The 18,336-nt window shown below is 38.0% G+C and overlaps 1 protein-coding gene across 1 annotated transcript in view; it reads left to right on the forward strand.

The window, feature by feature from the left end:
- The window catches only part of COL24A1 (collagen type XXIV alpha 1 chain), a 363,647-nt gene that overhangs the window by 327,384 nt on the left and 17,927 nt on the right, over positions 1–18,336 (forward strand). Inside the window, exons 54-56 of the mRNA XM_052638047.1 lie at positions 1,870–1,905; positions 16,690–16,725; positions 16,832–16,858. Of these exons, the coding sequence (XP_052494007.1) occupies positions 1,870–1,905; positions 16,690–16,725; positions 16,832–16,858 (99 nt within the window). The remainder of the gene's footprint in view (positions 1–1,869; positions 1,906–16,689; positions 16,726–16,831; positions 16,859–18,336) is intronic.

Below are 18,336 nucleotides of genomic sequence, written 5' to 3' on the forward strand. Positions count from 1 at the left end.
AATGTATCATACATAAAAGAATATATGATATCAGCATTATAAAATATGACCAATCACTCCATCCACATATAAACACATTTGTCAATATTTGATTAGAAAAAAATATAGATATATACTAAGTCAATACTGGATTAGAGGTGGGAGAGAGTGTAAAAAGAAGTTCTGTAAAGCTAGCTTAAAAATCAGCTTTTTAAAGTTGCTCATGTTTAGTCGCTAAGTCATGTCAACTCTTTGCGACCCTATGAACTGTAGCCCACTAGACTCCTCTATCTATGGAATTCTTCAGGCAAGAATACTGGAGTGGTTTTGTTGCCATTTCCTTCTCCAGAGGATCTTCTTGACCCAAGGACTGAACCTGGTTCACCTGCTTGGCAAGATGATTCTTTACCACTGAGCCACCAGAGAAGCCCCCTTTAAAATTTAATACCTAGTTTAAAATGAATTAAATACAAGATAGGAAACACAAAATAAGTAATATAAATTGTGGCTAGATAATGATATGGTATTTTTAGCCTGCAGGATTAACAAAAAGTAATAGTACATTAGAGCATGTGTCAGGAAAAAAAAAAATACATACACTCCTGTATATTGCAAGTATAAGTGCAATTTCAAACGAACTTTCTAGAGGACAATTTTTATAAAAAAAAATTTTAAGAGTATCAGAATATTCATCACAGTGTTGTCTATCATGACAAAAATTTAAAAAAGAAATATATAATAGGCAATTTATTTAAAATATTATTATATGGTTTTCAGTTCAGTTCAGTTCAGTTGCTCAGCCGTGTCCGACTCTTTGCGACCCCATGAATCGCAGCACGCCAGGCCTCCCAGTCCATCACCAACTCCCGGAGTTCACTCAAAGTCACGTCCATCGAGTCAGTGATACCATCCAGCCATCTCATCCTCTGTCATCCCCTTCTCCTCCTGCCCCCAATCCCTCCCAGCATCAGAGTCTTTTCCAATGAGTCAACTCTTCTCATGAGGTGGCCAAAGTACTACTGATAAACATTATAGTTATGTGGGAATTGTGGGTTGATACAGAAAAGCATTAATATTTTGAGGGTGCATATTCATGTTACAGAAAAAATGAATAGTATTATTTCATTTTTTAATTAAAAAATGCATAACAATTTCCACAAGGATGAACATGAAAATAGTAACAGAAATAACAGTAGTTCCAGCAACAGCACTCATGTGCACATGGAACATTTACTGAAATAAACCATATTTTAGATCATAAAACAAATTTTATTATACTTAAAAGAATAGAAGCCATATAAGGTATGTTCTCTGGCCATAATGAATTAAACTAAGAATTAGTAAACTAGAAAGATAATAGGAAAAGCGCCAAACACTTGAAAATTAAGCCTCACACTTATAAACAATTCATGGACTCAAGTGTCTCAAAGAAAGTTAGAAAATATTTTGAACTGAATGAAAGTATATACAACATTTCAAAATCTGTAGGATGTAGCTCAGAAGGAGGATTTAAATAAAGAGGGTAAAAGAGAAGCAGGAAACCACTCTGGAAGCAAGGTTTTAGAAGGCTGAGGGAAATAGATATTAGAAGAATTTAATTTGTTAATTTCCTTTTAAAATTATTTTGCATTTGATTATCAGATGAGCTGCTTTAACTTAATTGAATGAATAAGTAGCATAACATCTCACTTTAAGGTAAAACTAGGAATAGCAAAACAGTTTTTGTTTTGCTTCGCTTAACATAAGAAAATAAAACTAGAATTTGTGTTAATTTAGCTAAACAAGTCTTGCTAGATAGGGAAAAGGAAAAGCCCATTAATTATCATGTTCTGTATACAGCCTCAAGTACATTTGATAAAAAATAAACTAACATTTTCTTTTGTCTTTCAGGGACCCAGAGGTGAAAAAGGCTTTAGAGGTGAAACTGTAAGTTTATCTAAATATGTGGTTATAGTATCACTTTGTCACTAAGTTTTAAGCTCCATGAAAGCAAGGACTTCTTTTGACTTTTTCATTATTATCTCTCTGATACTTGTGGAGTGAAAATAAAATTATAATTTTCAGGAAGTAGAGCTAACCTGTATTGTGTATTGCAGTGAAACTTGGCAAGCCCTAATGTTTAAGAACCTGCCAGTCACATTCTTTCCAAATCACTGTGTGAAATGGAATATATGCCTTGTCACGCATCAGGAGAGGAGGTGTAAGCTTTCTACACTGGTGCCAGAACAGGAGGACTGTTGAGTCACTTTAGATATATGCCACTAGACTCAGCCAGAACCCTAGAGGGCTGCAAAGCAGAAGCAGCTCATTAGTTGTATTGTACTGGAATTCCATAACCGTCTGACAGGAAAACCCAAACAGACTTTTTGTTCAACCCAATACATTTCAGCCGCCTGGAAACAATGGTGAGAGCAAAAGGTACACAGCATTTTCACACTAGGTGACTCACACTGGCACTGTTGCCTACTTTTCTAGGATGTCAGTTCTCCCAAGTTAAAGACGATACTTTGCAAAGGGGCCACTTTTACAGCAGAACTTATTAAAGCAGCGGCATAAACAGAGGACAGGCATGGAGTGAAGTAAGGGGTATTGAAACCAAGTACAGAAGGCACATAGGAATAAACTGGAAGATAGCAGTAAAGCCTTGCTTATAAGGTAATGAGATTATATAGTGACAGCTGAGATTTTTTGCTTTTCGCCATAGGGGTATGCTTGGGGCTCAGACTAAGCAAACTGTAGTTATATTAGTTTGCTGGAAAATGGAATTTATGTGATTTTTAGATAGCTGAAGAATTCTCAAAGGGCATTAAAATAGATGTATTTAATTTGTCCCTTCTATTTTCTCAGCAGACTTACTGTAGCAGGAAGCAAGGGTGTTCGTACACAGTGAAGCTATATACGCCAGGAGCAGTGGACAGGAGAAAGAAAAAGCAAGGAGGCTTGACAGAGACAGGCCATTTTCCATACCTGTCTCCAACCGCCTCCCTGATCTATCCTCTCCTATTACTGTGGTTACAGCATAAGCTCTGTCAAGAGTAGGACTCCTCGAGGACCTATGACAATGATTGTCATTGGCATTTCATGTGCAAAAAAATTCAGTGGCTCTGACGGATTACCATATATATATAGTCCAAATTCAATGGACTATGCCTGAAATTGCTGATTGCACTAATAGAGATATGGCATCTAGAATAAAGCAGATAATGATACCAGTCATTCCCAAAGAGGAACATGGACAAAATTAAAGCACACTCAGATAAGGATTTTCTCAGATCAGTGATGTAACTAGGACAGTCATTCCCTGTCCTTGTTCTTTTTGCTCTCTCTTCACTTCCTAAGTTTTGCACCTGCTTTGTCTTGCCCAATTCTTTACCCCTGTAGCTCCTACTCATCTTCAGGTTGCAGTTTGAAGGTAGATTTGCTGATTTTAGCCTCACCCAGTTGCCACCCATGGACATAAAGCTAGTCCCCAGGACCTAGTGCAATGCCTGGCAACTGTTCCTTACTTAAATGTTCTCTTATCAGAGAGGCTCTTCCAGACCAACCCTATGTAAAACAGCAATGCCTCTACCTGCCTGAGATTCCTTATCTTTCCTTAACCTGTTGCCTTAAAACCTGACATACTGCATATCTATTTCATTTTCTGCTTATTGCATTTCCCCTCCCTAGAATACAGATGAGGGGAGACACAATATTTGAATTTTAAATATTTGAAAGGAAGAAAGAATATATATAATGAGTAACTCTAGAGGATAAAATTTAAATGATTTATTCATTGAATTTTCAATGTCTGTGTTTAGCTCTCTGAGAGACAGTGAGTTCCCTGAGAGCATGAAATGTATTTGATACCATCTAATTCCCAATGTGTCATAATACCCAGCACATAATTATCACAAGACAGATATAGATTGACTGAATGAATGGAATGCTGGAGTAAATTTCAGCTCAGTATAATATTGAGCTGCTTTAAGACAAGAGAGTTTTGTGAAATAGTGAGTGTGTCACAAGCAGTCTAGTGACTCTCTCTCTGAGTTTCCTGCACTGGTATTCCTGCACTGAGTAGGGAATTAGAATATGTACCTTTAAACTCCTTCCAGCTCTCTGTTTACGATTCTAATAAAAAGAAAATTAATAAGCCCATCATACAGCACATGTTAGTTCCAGTCAGATCAGATTTCTATTTAGAATCCTCCACTTCATTCTTCATCACTGGCACCCTTTTTTTTTTTCATTTCGTATATGATATTGTACATGTTTCAATGCCATTCACCCAAATCATCCCACCCTTGCCCTCTCCCACAGAGTCCAAAAGACTGTTCTATACATCTGTGTCTCTTTTGCTGTCTCACATACAGGGTTATCGTTACCATCTTTCTAAATCCCACATATATGCGTTAGTATACTGTATTGGTGTTTTTCTTTCTGGCTTACTCCACTGTGTATAATAAGCTCCAGTTTCATCCACCTCATTAGAACTGATTCAAATGTATTCTTTTTAATGGCTGAGTGATACTCCATTGTGTATATGTACCACAGCTTTCTTATCCATTCATCTGCTGATGGACATCTAGGTTGCTTCCATGTCCTGGCTATTATAAATAGTGCTGCGATGAACATTGGGGTACACATGTCTCTTTCAATTTTGGTTTCCTCGGTGTGTATGCCCAGCAGTGGGATTGCTGGGTCATAAGGCAGTTCTATTTCCAGTTTTTTTAAGGAATCTCCACACTGTTCTCCATAGTGGCTGTACTAGTTTGCATTGCCACCAACAGTGTAAGAGGGTTCCCTTTTCTCCACACCCTCTCCAGCATTTATTGCTTGTAGACTTTTGGATCGCAGCCATTCTGACTGGCGTGAAATGGTACCTCATTGTGGTTTTGATTTGCATTTCTCTGATAATGAGTGATGTTGAGCATCTTTTCATGTGTATGTTAGCCATCTGTATGTCTTCTTTGGAGAAATGTCTGTTTAATTCTTTGGCCTATTTTTTGATTGGATCATTTATTTTTCTGGAATTGAGCTGCAGGAGTTGCTTATATATTTTTGAGATTAATTCTTTGTTGCTTCATTTGCTATTATTTTCTCCCATTCTGAAGGCTGTTTTTTTTTTACCTTGCTTACAGTTTCCTTTGTTGTGCAGAAGCTTTTAAGTTTAATTAGGTCCCATTTGTTTAATTTTGCTTTTATTTCCAATATTCTGGGAGGTGGGTCACAGAGGATCCTGCTGTGATCCTGTCGGAGAGTGTTCTGCCTGTGTTCTCCTCTAGGAGTTTTATAGTTTCTGGTCTTCCGTTGAGATCTTTGATCCATTTCAAGTTTATTTTCATCACTGGCACCCTTGTCCACATCTCCGTAGAGTCCCCCCTGGACTCCTGGCTTCTTTCCGCTCCCTCCACTTTTCTTCACTATAATACATTCTCTACATAGAAGTTAGAGTGATATCATTGAACCATAAATCAGACTATATCACTTCCCTCTTTGAAACCTCCTTGGTACTCTTCCTTGTACTAGAATAAATCTAAATTCCTCACTGTGGCCTACAGTGCCCTGCATGGACTAGACCCTACTTGCCTCTCCCGGCTCAAGATGCACCACTTTCTCCTTACCAGTTCCACTGACCTTATCTCTCTTCTTTGGAACATGGTTGCTTTTTATCTAGAGAATTCTTTCACCTGCTCTTTAAATGACTGGTTCTTATCTCACTATTCAGGTCTGTGCTCAAATATCCTCTTAGGGAAGCCTTCCATGGCCATGTGGCCTTGTTACTCCTGGTCATTCTCTTTCACAATTTTCCTGTTTTGTTTTATTGATAGCAGTTAGTGCTATTTGAAAGTATTCATTTTCTATCTCCTCTGCTAGAATATGAACTTCTTGAGAGCAGAGAACTTTGATACACTGGTTATCAGTGTCCGGAATAAAACCTACCACATAGCAGATAGCGTTTGAGAAATGAACTGATAAATAAATAAATGCTATTCCCTAAAATTAAAAAGTTAACAAGTACTTCCAGGTCTAGCTGGTTAAAGTAACATTTCCTGAATTAACATACTTCTTATATCTTTTGCTCTGTGGGTTATCATGCATGTGTCTGTGCTAAGTCGCTTCAGTCATGTCCACTCTTTTCCATTCTCTGAACTGTAGCCTAGCAGGCTCCTTTGTCCATGGGATTCTCCAGGCAAGAATACTGGAGTGGGCTGCCATGTCCTCCTCCAGGGGCTCTTCCCGACCCAGGGATCGAACCACGTGTCCTGCACTGGCAGGCAGATTCTTTACCCCTGGCACCACCTGGGAAGCCTGTGGTTACCATAGTTCTCCTCAGAAACAGTATAAACTCAGTCCCAAAGTGGGGGACACAGTGACACAGTGTAGGTAGCAAAATTAGCTGCTGAAAAATAGGGTTAATTGGCACATTAGAATTGTTAGTTTATTCTATTTTCATTGTTGAATAAACTGGTATTTAATATCTTTTCATCACCTCTTTTCCTTTGATTCCATTATGATTTAAGGAGCTTTATAGAAATAATCTTTTAATTCCTAGAGACCATCTGCAATTAACTTAATACATAAAACCTTTACTTAAACCCTTTTCTGCTTTCATCCTATGGAAAAGCTTAGTTACATTTCTTATACTCTCCTTAGGACTTTTTCAGTATATGCTATAGGTTTGTTTTCTTAAAGGGAATGGTTTAAATAATTGACTTTCTAAAGATTCCTAATGAGCTACTGTGTTTCAGAATGTAATACCATTGAGGGGGTCAGCCAGAAATAATACTAGTACGTGGAGCATTTGGGGAAAGAATTTCATTAACCAAGACCTATTTTATTGGGACAAATATGACACTCTTCGTACAAAGATCAGAATCACAACAGTCTATTGGTTTTATAAATCTTATTTTTAGTTAAGCTGGCATAAGAATTTATAAAGCTATGCTGTTCTTACCAAGTCTTGTACCAAGACCAAATCATGATTCAGTGCCTTAAAAAAGAGGTGGGGAGCTCATTACACAACATATGAAAAGTATACCTGTTAGTGTGAATTTGGATTTCCTGGTTAGGAAGCTTTATGTCTTCTACAGTTTAACACTGTTAACTATAGTAATGATCCCAAATAAGTCCTTCACCACTAAGAGAACTATTTCTGTATTCCTTTACATGAAAGACTTACTTTTCTATTCTATATTTGTCTTATGTCTGTTTCCCTGTGGACTATTTTAAAATAAGTCCCTGGATTCATAAATACATGCTAAACTGAGTCAGAGTTTGATGACATCCTGAGAAAACCCCCTAGTCGGTAGCACTACAATTCCCCCCTCTCCCTCTGCTTCAGAACTATCATGTTAATAGCAAATTAATCTTGAAAGCTTACAAAAATCTCTTGATTTTCATGAGAGCCTCAAGCACATTTAGAACATGATTGAGTAAAATTTGATAAGTAAATAATGCAAAGAAGATTGCTGGAAATATTGGGATAAATTATTTTAAAAGTTTAACTCATACTAGAAATAATATACTAGTGTTAGTCATCCGAATCTGAAACATTTGACTTAAAGCCACAGAAGTGGAAAAAAATGAAAAGCATCCAGCATAAATTTTTAGATTAGCTGCTTCATTTTCATATTGTATTGTTTAATGAAAATTAGTAAAATGTAGGAGAGTTTCTGCCTGGGTCCAGCCCCGGTGGATCCAGGGAATTCGAAGGGTGAACGGAGTCAGCGAGGAAAACTTATTTATTTATTAATATAAGATTAGATTAGGAAGAAATAGTATAGTAAGAAAATTAAGTGGAGAGAAGAGGCTGATTAACTTGGGTTATGTGGAAAACCAATAAAGTTCCAGACAAGGAGCTTGCACCATCTACATTAGGCCGCCGGCTCCCGTTTGAGTATCGGAGAGTGCCCCGCCTTGGGCTCTCTCTCTTAGGATCTTAAAAGCCAGGACAACTAAGTAGACATAGTGAGCCTCCACGTCCCAGATGGGAATTCAGCCTGAAATTAGAGTAAAGAGGAGACACGGGGGAAACCAGTCCAGCGACTGGCTCTCCTTCTATTGTTCTTCTAGGCATTTTATACTTTTGATTATACATAGAGATCAATGGGTAATACAAAATTATGTAGCGTTCGCAGCCCAGACTCTTTCTGTATATCTTTTTGTATACAAAAGGTCTCAGGTGATTTACATTATCTTCTGGCCAAGAGGCTTGTTAACACTTTTTGGCTCTCTTCCTTAATGAATGTTAATTTTGTTTCCCCTGAAGTGTTTTTCTTTAATCTGCATCTCCTTAAAGCATTAAAGTTACATCTCTATAGAACAAAGGTGCAGTGGGTTATAACAAAGAAGGTACTTAACTCAAAGATCTAATGTTGCTAATACCAGGTCTACTACTTGTTTTTCTATATGCCAACTATATCTAAAAATAAAGGATATGAAAATTTGGCAGCAAGTATTGGCTCAACAAATGAAACTTTTAATCAGTCCTAATGATTTTGACTCCCAGGAAGCCCCTACATTCCTAGGATGTTTTAAGCTTCCTGTGCCTCCTGTGGTCAGGAGGCCTCAAACAATTACATACGCAGCTGTAGGAGTCCTGCAGGCAGGCTAAAAAGCCATCAGAGGGGTTTTTGGATTGAAACACCCTTTCAAATGCAGAAGACAAAAGCCCTGAATTGACTTTTTCCAGAGAATGTCAGAAGAGTGGAAAAGCAGGCAGATTCTTATTTTTGGGGGGGTGGATGCTCAGGAAATTCCAGGGGGAAAACCTGAGGTCTGATTAGCCTTGCCATCAGCCTTGCCGCATGACCTTGTCACGGGTGGAATTCCTCACGCTGGCTCCCGGCAAGTTTCATTAACACTTTTTCAAATATTACGTCGAAATGTTTCACAATTCTTGATTAGCAGAATTATCTTACCCCCAGTTTGAAAGACAAGAGGATGTTTGAAGCATTATAAGGAAAAAAAAAGTCAGTGGGAAATATGTCCTAAATATTAAAAAATTAAGAATTTGAACATTGTTGACCTTCAGTTGCACAGTGGTGTCCAACTCTGTGACCCCGTGGACTGCAGCATGCCAGGCTTTCCCGTCCATCACCAACTCCCAGGGCTTGCTCAAACTCATATCCACTGAGTCGGTGATGCCATCCAACTATCTCTTCATCTGTTTTCCCCTTCTCCTCCTGCCTTCAATCTTTCCCAGGCCCGGGGTCTTTTCTAATAAGTCGGCTCTTCACATTAAGTGGCCAAAGTATTGAAGCTTCAGTTCAGCCTCAGTCCTTCCAATGAATATTCAGGATTGATTTCCTTCAGGATTGGCTGGTTTGATCTCCTTACAGTCCATGGGACTTTCAAGAATCTTCTCCAACACCACAGTTCAAAAGCATCAGTTCTTCAGCACTCAGCCTTCTTTATGGTCCAATCTCACATCCATAAGTGACAACTGGGAAAATCATAGCTTTGACTGTACAGACCTTTGTTGGCAAAGTAATGCCTATTTTTTAATATGTTGTCTAGATTTTTTTCATACCTTTTCTTCCAGGGAGCAAGCATCTTTTAAATTCATGGCTGCAGTCAACATCTGTAGTGATCTTGGAGCCCCCCAAAATAAAGTCTGTCACTATTTCCATTGTTTCCCCATCTATTTGCCATGAAGTGATGGGACCAGATGCCATGAACTTTGTTTTCTGAATGTTGTTTTAAGCCAGCTTTTTCACTCTCCTCTTTCACCTTCATCAAGAGGCTCTTTAATTTCTCATCGCTTTCTGCTGTAAGAGTGGAGTTATCTGCATATCTGAGGTTATTGCTATTTCTCCCGGCAGTCTTGATTCCAGCTTGTCCTTCAACCAGCCCAGCATTTTGCATGATGTACTCTGCATATAAGTTAAATAAGCAGGGTGACAATATACAGCCTTGATGTATTCCTTTCCCAATTTTGAACCAGTCCATTGTTCCATTTCCGTTTTTAACTGTTGCTTTTTGACCTGCATACAGACTTCTCAGGAGGCAGATAAAGTGGTCTGGTATTCTCATCTCTTCCAGTTTGTTGTGAACCACACAGTCAAAGACTTTAGCATAGTCAATGAAGCAGAAGTGAGATGTTTTTCTGGAATTGTCTTGCTTTTCCTATAATCCAACAGATATTGGCAATTTGATCTCTGGTTCCTCTGCCTTTCCTAAATCCAGCTTGAACATCGGCAAGTTCTCACTTCAGGGTTCACATACTGTTGAAGCCTAACTTGGAGGATTTTGAGCATTACTTTGCTAGCGTGGGAGATGAGTACAACTGTACAGTAGTTTGAGCATTCTTTGGTGTTGCCTTTCTTTGGGATTGGAATGAAAACTGACTTTTTCCAGTCTGGTGGCCACTGCTGAGTTTTCCATATTTGCTGGCATATTGAGTACAGCACTTTCACAGCATCATATTTTAGGATTTGAAATAGCTCAACTGGAATTCCATCACCTCCACTAGCTTTTTTCTGCAATGACGCTTCCTAAGGCCCACTTGACTTCACACTTCAGGATGTCTGGCTGTAGGTGAGTGACCACACCATTGTAGTTATCTGGGTCATTAGGGTCTCTTTTGTATATTCTCTGTGTATTCTTGCCACCTCTTCTTAATAGCTTCTGCTTGTGTTAGGTCCATACCATTTCTGTCCTTTATTGTGCCCATCTTTTCATGAAATGTTCCCTTGGTATCTCTAATTTTCTTGAAGAGATCTCTAGTCTTTCCTGTTCTATTGTTTTCCTCTATTTCTTTGCACTGATCACTTAGGAAGGCTTTCTTATCTCTCCTGTTCTTTGTAACTCTGCATTCACATCACTATATCTTTCATTTTCTTCTTTGCCTTTTGCTTCTCTTCTCATCTATTTGTAAGGCCTCCTCAGATAACCATTTTCCTTTTTGCATTACTTCTTCTTGAGGATGGCTGCGATCACTGCCTACTATGCAGTGTTACGAACCTCTATCCATAGTTTCAGGCACTCTGTCTATCAGATCTAATCCCTTCAATCTGTTACTTCCAGTGTATCGTTTTAAGAGATTTGATTTAGGTCATACCTGAATGTTCTAGTGGTTTTCCCTACTTTTTTCAATGTAAGTCTGAATTTGGCAATAAGGAGTTCATGATCTGAGCCACAGTCAGCTCCTTGTCTTGTTTTGGTTGACTATATAGAGCTTCTCCATCTTTGGCTGCAAAGAACATAATCAGTCTGATTTCTATACTGACTATCTTTTGATGTCCATGTATATAGTCATCTCATGTTGTTGGAAGAAGATGTTTACCATGACCAGTGTGTTCTCTTGGTAAAACTCTGTTAGCCTTTGTCCTGCTTCATTTTGTACTCCAAGGCCAAACCTGCTGGATATTTGAAGCATATATGTATATTATTCTTGTTAAAATTCATAGAATGTAGAATTTATTCAAATGAAAAATTATCATACTCTTTTAATTCAAGTACACACTCTCCTTACATTCATACAGATGTCAAAATTAAAGTTCCCAATTTGTATACATATGTGACCTTCTTTTTCCAGATACAAAACATTAAGAATAAAATTGATAAAAGGCTTGAAAAATCACAATTCTAAAATGAATCTTGGAAATTATCTTTACCAAACCTGTTATGTTACAGTTGAGATATTCTAGATCCAAATGTACAATGACTCCTTCAAGAGCCTACAGTTAATTAGGTATGGAGATAAGACCAGAGCTCAGTTCTCCCAAATCCCATGATTTTCTATTAATCATAGTACCTCTTAGAAAATAAGGGTCAGGGGCAGCTTGCATAAGGTAAATGGTATGTACACATCTCCCACCTACATTAAGAGTAGCCTAGCCACCCACATACAGATTCCATATGAATGGGTTCCTGATATGTAGTTATTCTGCTATATATTATAATTCATTCATTCCATCTTAATTAAATTGCTGTCTAATAATTATTGTTGTTTACTTGCTAAGTCCTGTCCAACTCTTTTGCAACTCCACAGACAGTAGCCCACTAGGCTCCTCTGTCCATGGGATTTCCCAGGCAAGAATACTGGATTGGCTTTCCGTTTCCTTCTCCAACTGTCTAATAGTCTCATTTAATATTTCTAAACTCTTAATTAAACCCACTAAACGAGTGATTCTCAAGCAGGAGCCATATTGCACCCCTACCCATGAGACATTTGGCAATGTGTGGAGACATTTTTGTCACACCGCAGAAAAGAGAGTTCCAAGTGGTGTCTATTGCGTGGAGACCACTGATGCTGCTAAACATCCTATCAGACAGGTTTCTGTATTTAAATGATGAAAGGGACGCTCTCTCTACCTCAGTTCAGTTCAGTTCAGTTGCTCAGTCATGTCTGACTCTTTGTGACCCCATGAATCACAGCACGCCAGACCTCCCTGTCCATCACCAACTCCTGGAGTTCACTAAACTCACGTCAGCCTAAAGAAAAGTATATCATGAAACAAAATCAAGACTTCATTTTCATAAGGCAAAATATAACATGCTGAGGTTTAAGGACATGCACTTACCAGTATTTTTCAAGTTTAATGAAAAAGAATGTTACTTTTGAAGGATCAGTTCAGTTCAGTCGCTCAGTCGTGTCCGACTCTTTTTGACCCCCTGAACAGTAGCACACCATGCCTCCTTGTCCATCACCAACTCCCGGAGTCCACCCAAACCCATGTCCATTGAGTTGGTAATGCCATCCAACCATCTCATCCTCTGTCGTCCCCTTCTCCTCCTGCCCCCAATCCCTCCCAGCATCAGGGTCTTTTCAAATGAATCAGCTCTTCTCATCAGATGGCCAAAGTATTGGAGTTTCAGCCTCAACATCAGTCCCTCCAATGAACATCCAGGACTGATCTCCTTTAGGATGGACTGGTTGGATCTCCTTGCAGTCCAAGGAACTCTCAAGAGTCTTCTCCAACACCACAATTCAAAAGCATCAATTCTTCAGCGCTCAGCCTTTTTTTTTTTTTTTTTAGTTTTTTATTTTTTTAATTTTAAAATCTTTAATTCTTACATGCGTTCCCAAACATGAACCCCCATAGTCCATCTCTCACATCCATACATGACCACTGGAAAAACCATAGCCTTGACTAGTTGGACTTTTGTTGGCAAAATAATGTCTCTGCTTTTTAATATGCTGTCTACATTGGTCATAACTGTCCTTCCAAGGAGTAAGCGTCTTTTAATTTCATGGCTGCAATCACCATCTGCAGTGATTTTGGAGCCCAGGAAAATAAAGTCAGCCACTATGTCCACTGTTTCCCCATTTATTTACCATGAAGTGATGGGACTGGATGCCCTGACCTTAGTTTTCTGAATGTGTAGCTTTAAGCCAACTTTTTCACTCTCCTCTTTCACTTTCATCAAGAGGCTCTTTAGTTCTTCCTCACTTTATGCCATAAGGTGGTGTCATCTGCATATCTGAGGTTATTGATATTTCTCCTGGCAATCTTGATTCCAGCTTGTGGGATTAAATGGAGAGCAAATTTATTTGCAAAGGTAGTGCTTTCACTATAGCCAAATAACGTCCATAATTATTCGCATTAATTTGGTTTCTCTTACAGGAAATTAACATAGACAATTATAGTTTTATTATAAACTGTATGATAACCTTTACATGCTTGTTTATATAATATCTAGAGAAAGTGAGTCACTTTTCCTTAGTAGTGGGTTAGGTAAAAGAATGAAAAAAACTAATAAATATTTTATTGTTGGAATAATAATTTGTTTTACTTGGCCTTATTCTATGCACTTAGTTCATTGGGGTTGTCCTGCCCTGTCTTGTTTAGTTTGAATTTATTTCATTTTGTCATATTTGTGGTGATCTAACTTGTTCTGGATAACAAGCTCAGTAAAAATAGTTTCTTCTTTCTATGACAAAAAGCTTTTTCAAAGATAAGATAGATATTTTGTACTAAACCTTCAGTGCAGTTTTCCTAAAAATATGCTACATAGGGTAAAAAGTTTATTTTTACGATGTTGATCCAAAATGGAGAAACTTACACAGCCAGTTTCACTCTGAGCCTTTGTATATTTAAAAGGCTATGTCCAACACGAAATTTCTCTAACTTATCATGCAGCTTCTGGGGCAAAAGTTTTATGCATTTTCTGCTTTAAATTATAACCATAAACCATGCAAACTAAGAAACGTCCAACGGACATGGTGTTGGAGTACTCTATCCTTTTTAAGTTACTATGTGTTATTGTTCTTATCACAGTATATTTAGAATCAACAGCTTTGGCATAAAAGATACTTAATCAAGCTTAGCATCAGGATTATCCAAAACTCAGTTGAGGATAAATTTTGCTTTGTCACCTTTTAACCATAATCTGAATTTGAATCAATGTAGTTTTAACATTCAGTTGACCGTCGAGTAAGTTAAATTTTGAGCATTCTTAACAGTGATTACTATTGTTCATTTTGGAAAAAGTCAGCATAACTTTTCATATTTTACTATATACCAAACTATATTAGTTTAGAAAATAGAATACTTAAATGCTTAACTATTTTTAATTTCTAAACTAATACTAGTTAATTTTAACATCATTCGTTAACAATCTTTGAACATCTACTGTGTATCAGGCACTGTTCCTGTTCTAGAAAATTAAAGAGTGACTAAGACACTTTTAAAATCACTGCAGATGGTGATTACAGCCATGAAATTAAAAGATATTTACTCCTTGGAAGGAAAGTTATGACCAACCTAGACAGCATATTAAAAGCAGAGACATTACTTTGCCAACAAAAGTCCATCTAGTCAAGGCTATGGTTTTTCCAGTAGTCATGTATGGATGTGAGAGTTGGACTGTAAAGAAAACTGAGCACAGAAGAATTGATGCTTTTGAATTGTGATGTTGGAGAAGACTCTTGAGAGTCCCTTGGAGATCCGACCAGCCCATCCTAAAGGAAATCAGTCCTGGGTGTCCGTTGGAAGGACTAATGTTGAAACTGAAACTCCAATCTTTTTGGCCACCTGATGTGAAGAGCTGACTCATTTGAAAAGACCCTGATGTTGGGAAGGATTGAGGGCAGGAGGAGAAGGGGACAACAGAGGATAAGATGGTTGGATGGCATTACCAACTCAATGAACATGAGTTTGGGTAAACTCCAGGAGTTGGTGATTGACAGGGAGGCCTGGCATGCTGTGGTTCACGAGGTTGCAAAGAGTCGGACACAACTGAGTGACTGAACTGAACTGAAGACATTTTTAGAGGTCCACAGGAATGCATAAGTGGTTAGTTGAAGAGGAGGAAAGTGTCAAGGTGGGTAGAGAGTTTTAAACAAGTATTGGAAGAATAATGGGGATTAAATAGAAAAGGGAAGGAGGAGCATTCCTGATCAAGAAAATAGTACATGCAAAAGAATGTATGTGTGATAGAACTTGGATGATTCAGAGATCCAGAAGTAGTTGGTTATATATGGAGTTTAGGATGTGTTGAGGAGAGTAAGTGGAAATAAGTTCCAGAAAAAATAAGTTTTTGAAAAGGCAGGGGTGCACATTGACTAAGAATATATACTTTTGTATTTAACTGATAAGAAATTTATACTTTATTCACTAAGCAGCAAAAAGCCATGGGATAATTTTAATTAAACAATGATATATTTAGATTTCTATTTTATAAATAGAATGTAGTTAGCGTAGTAGAAAGGAAAAAGTCAGTAAGTCAAACTAGTCATATGATTTTAGCTAGGGCTTCTATAACTAATTGCCATGGACTAGATGGCTTAAACAACAAACATTATTTTTCATTGTTCTGGAGACTGGGAAATCCAAGATCAAGGTGCTAACAGATTCAGTGTCTAGTGAGGGTTCTCCACCTGGTTTGCAGATAGCTGCCTTCTTACTACAACCTCACATGTAGAGAAAGATCATCTCTCCATTTTCTCTCTTTATAAGGGCACTGCAATTCATAGAGGCTCCACATGATTTAATTAGCTCCAAAAGACCCCTATCTTGGAGACTAGGGCTTCAGTATATGAATGTGGGAGGGGACACAAACATAGTCCATAGTGTGATCAGCACTAAACTAAGACATTTACTATAAGGATGGAGCAGTAGTATTTGGGAAAGATTTGGAGGTCAGATTAAGAGTAATGGGTAACCAAATTATAGTTAGATGTTGAAGGAAAAGATGTTTAAGGATAGTGGACTTCCCTGGTGGCTCAGACAGTAAAGAATCTGCCTACAATGCAGGAGACCCAGGTTCAATTCCTGGGTTGGGGAGATCCCCTGCAGAAGGGAATGACTACCCACTCCAGTATTCTTGTCTGGAGAATTCCATTGACAGATGAGCCTGGTGGGCTACAGTCCATGGGTTCGCAAAGAGTCAGACATGACTGAGCGACTAACACTTTCACTTTTTCACAAGAACATTGAAGTTTCCTTTATTTTACCATTAGGTGAATGGTAGATAGAAATAACAGGGAAAACGTACTTATAATTAACATTTTTAAATTTTACATTTTTCAGCTTAAAATTAATAAATTTGGTTTCTAGTGATATCAACAAAATATGAGATTATATATACAGCTTGTTCATGAATGTGGGTGATAGCTGAATTCAAGAACATACAACCTCAAAATACTAAAATAACTTTGAATCTTATCACTTGCCTTGTACAAAAAGGCAATGATATCAGTTGAATCTTAATAGTTTTGTTTATACCAAATCAAAACTATAATGTATACATACTGTGCTTTGTCTCCATTTCTCCTAGGGTCCCCAAGGACCAAGAGGTCAACCAGGGCCTCCAGTGAGTTTATTTACATTTATATCTGTTTACCATTGATGCTTATGCACCTGCTTGGTTTGAGATATCTACTAAGTACTTAAATTTTTTTTTTTTTTTTGTATTATAGGGTCCACCTGGAGCACCTGGCCCAAGAGTAAGTCTTCTTGATTTTGTTCATTTTACCTTAGTATAATTTTTTTTAAGCTTCTTCTATTAACTCTCTGTTAAAGGTATCCCTTTTGCCTACCTCTGTTCTTTTTGTTAATCTGATATAGGGTCTTCACAACTCTAATAGAACTTTAAATCTGGGCTTCAGACTTTTTGTCTATAAAATAGGATGATATCTCCTACTTTTTTGGATGTAGGATGTTTAAATAAGTAAAGTGCTCAGCACAATGTCTGACATAATTAGTACTCACAAAGAACTCCCTCCATTTCTTCCTGTTTCAGAATGCTAGCTCTCCTTCTTCAAATGTTATTTTTAGTCAACCAGAGTTCTCCATGTTTTTAAGATTTGCATGAATCCTTCTCAGCTGCTGGTGGCTGTGGAAGCCCTTGGACTTCTCGTGTATCAGTATTTGCTTGTTATTTATTATAACCCCAAACTTGCTAATCCGATCTTTGAGGCGATACTTCTGTTGCTTCATTATCAGCTATCATCTCCTGGCCTCAGTGTTTCAGATTGATTTCTGTTGTATGTTGTATGTTTTATCCACTGTCCTACTTGGTAATATTTTTGCTTTCCCCCTTCTTACAAGAGGTTTCCTATCTTCAGCCTCACCCATGCCCCATTTCTACAGAATTCTGGTCAAATGCAGCAGTCTTTGGTCTGATTTCCTGCCTAACCAAGATTCACTAATGGCTACACAGTTCAGACAAATGGCCAGTCCCATGCCTTCCAAGTCTTACTTACATGCTTCTCTGCTTTGGATCTTTGAAATTTCAGGCTGGTGGATCACTGGGAGTGCAATCCACTCCCGGCAGGTCAGGAACTCTTCGTTTCCCTCAGCTTTTCTTCGGGACAAGGAAAAACTTTCAAGCAAAGTGCCACAGGAAGAGTGTCTCCTTGGAAACAAGAGATCTATTTCTCTAAGATTTTTTTAAAAAAATTATTCCCCCTTTCTGTCTGATGGGGATTGAAACCTTCCCTGGCATGAACATCAGTGCAAATGTCTTTTAAAAAAAAATCTTTACTCTCCACTTCTCTGTTCTTCCTTTCCTCCTCAATCATCACACTGCATAGGTTAGAAAAACCCTGATCAGTTGCCTTGTCACTTTATAATGACTTTGATATATCATAGGTGCCTGCCTAATAAAGAACAAGTTGTAGAATGTGTTTAGTGAAAATGTTTACGTCAAAGTGCCAGATTTGTGGTCACCATTTCCCTCTCTCACTTGGAAAATATTTGTGTTCCTATACAGCCAAAATGAATTAGGACTCATGAGAGAGTTTTGCTCTGAGAACAATGTGGATAAGAATATGTAACTTTGAGGAATCAGTAAGAGTATTAAATGAAAAAATATGTGTGCTGTATACTGTGTCATTACCTTCAGTTCAGTTCAGTTCAGTCGCTCAGTCGTGTCCGACTCTTTGCAACCCCATGAATTGCAGCACGCCAGGCCTCCCTGTCC

Source organism: Budorcas taxicolor, chromosome 3, assembly GCF_023091745.1.
Source record: "Budorcas taxicolor isolate Tak-1 chromosome 3, Takin1.1, whole genome shotgun sequence".
In the NCBI taxonomy this organism is placed as follows: domain Eukaryota; kingdom Metazoa; phylum Chordata; class Mammalia; order Artiodactyla; family Bovidae; genus Budorcas; species Budorcas taxicolor.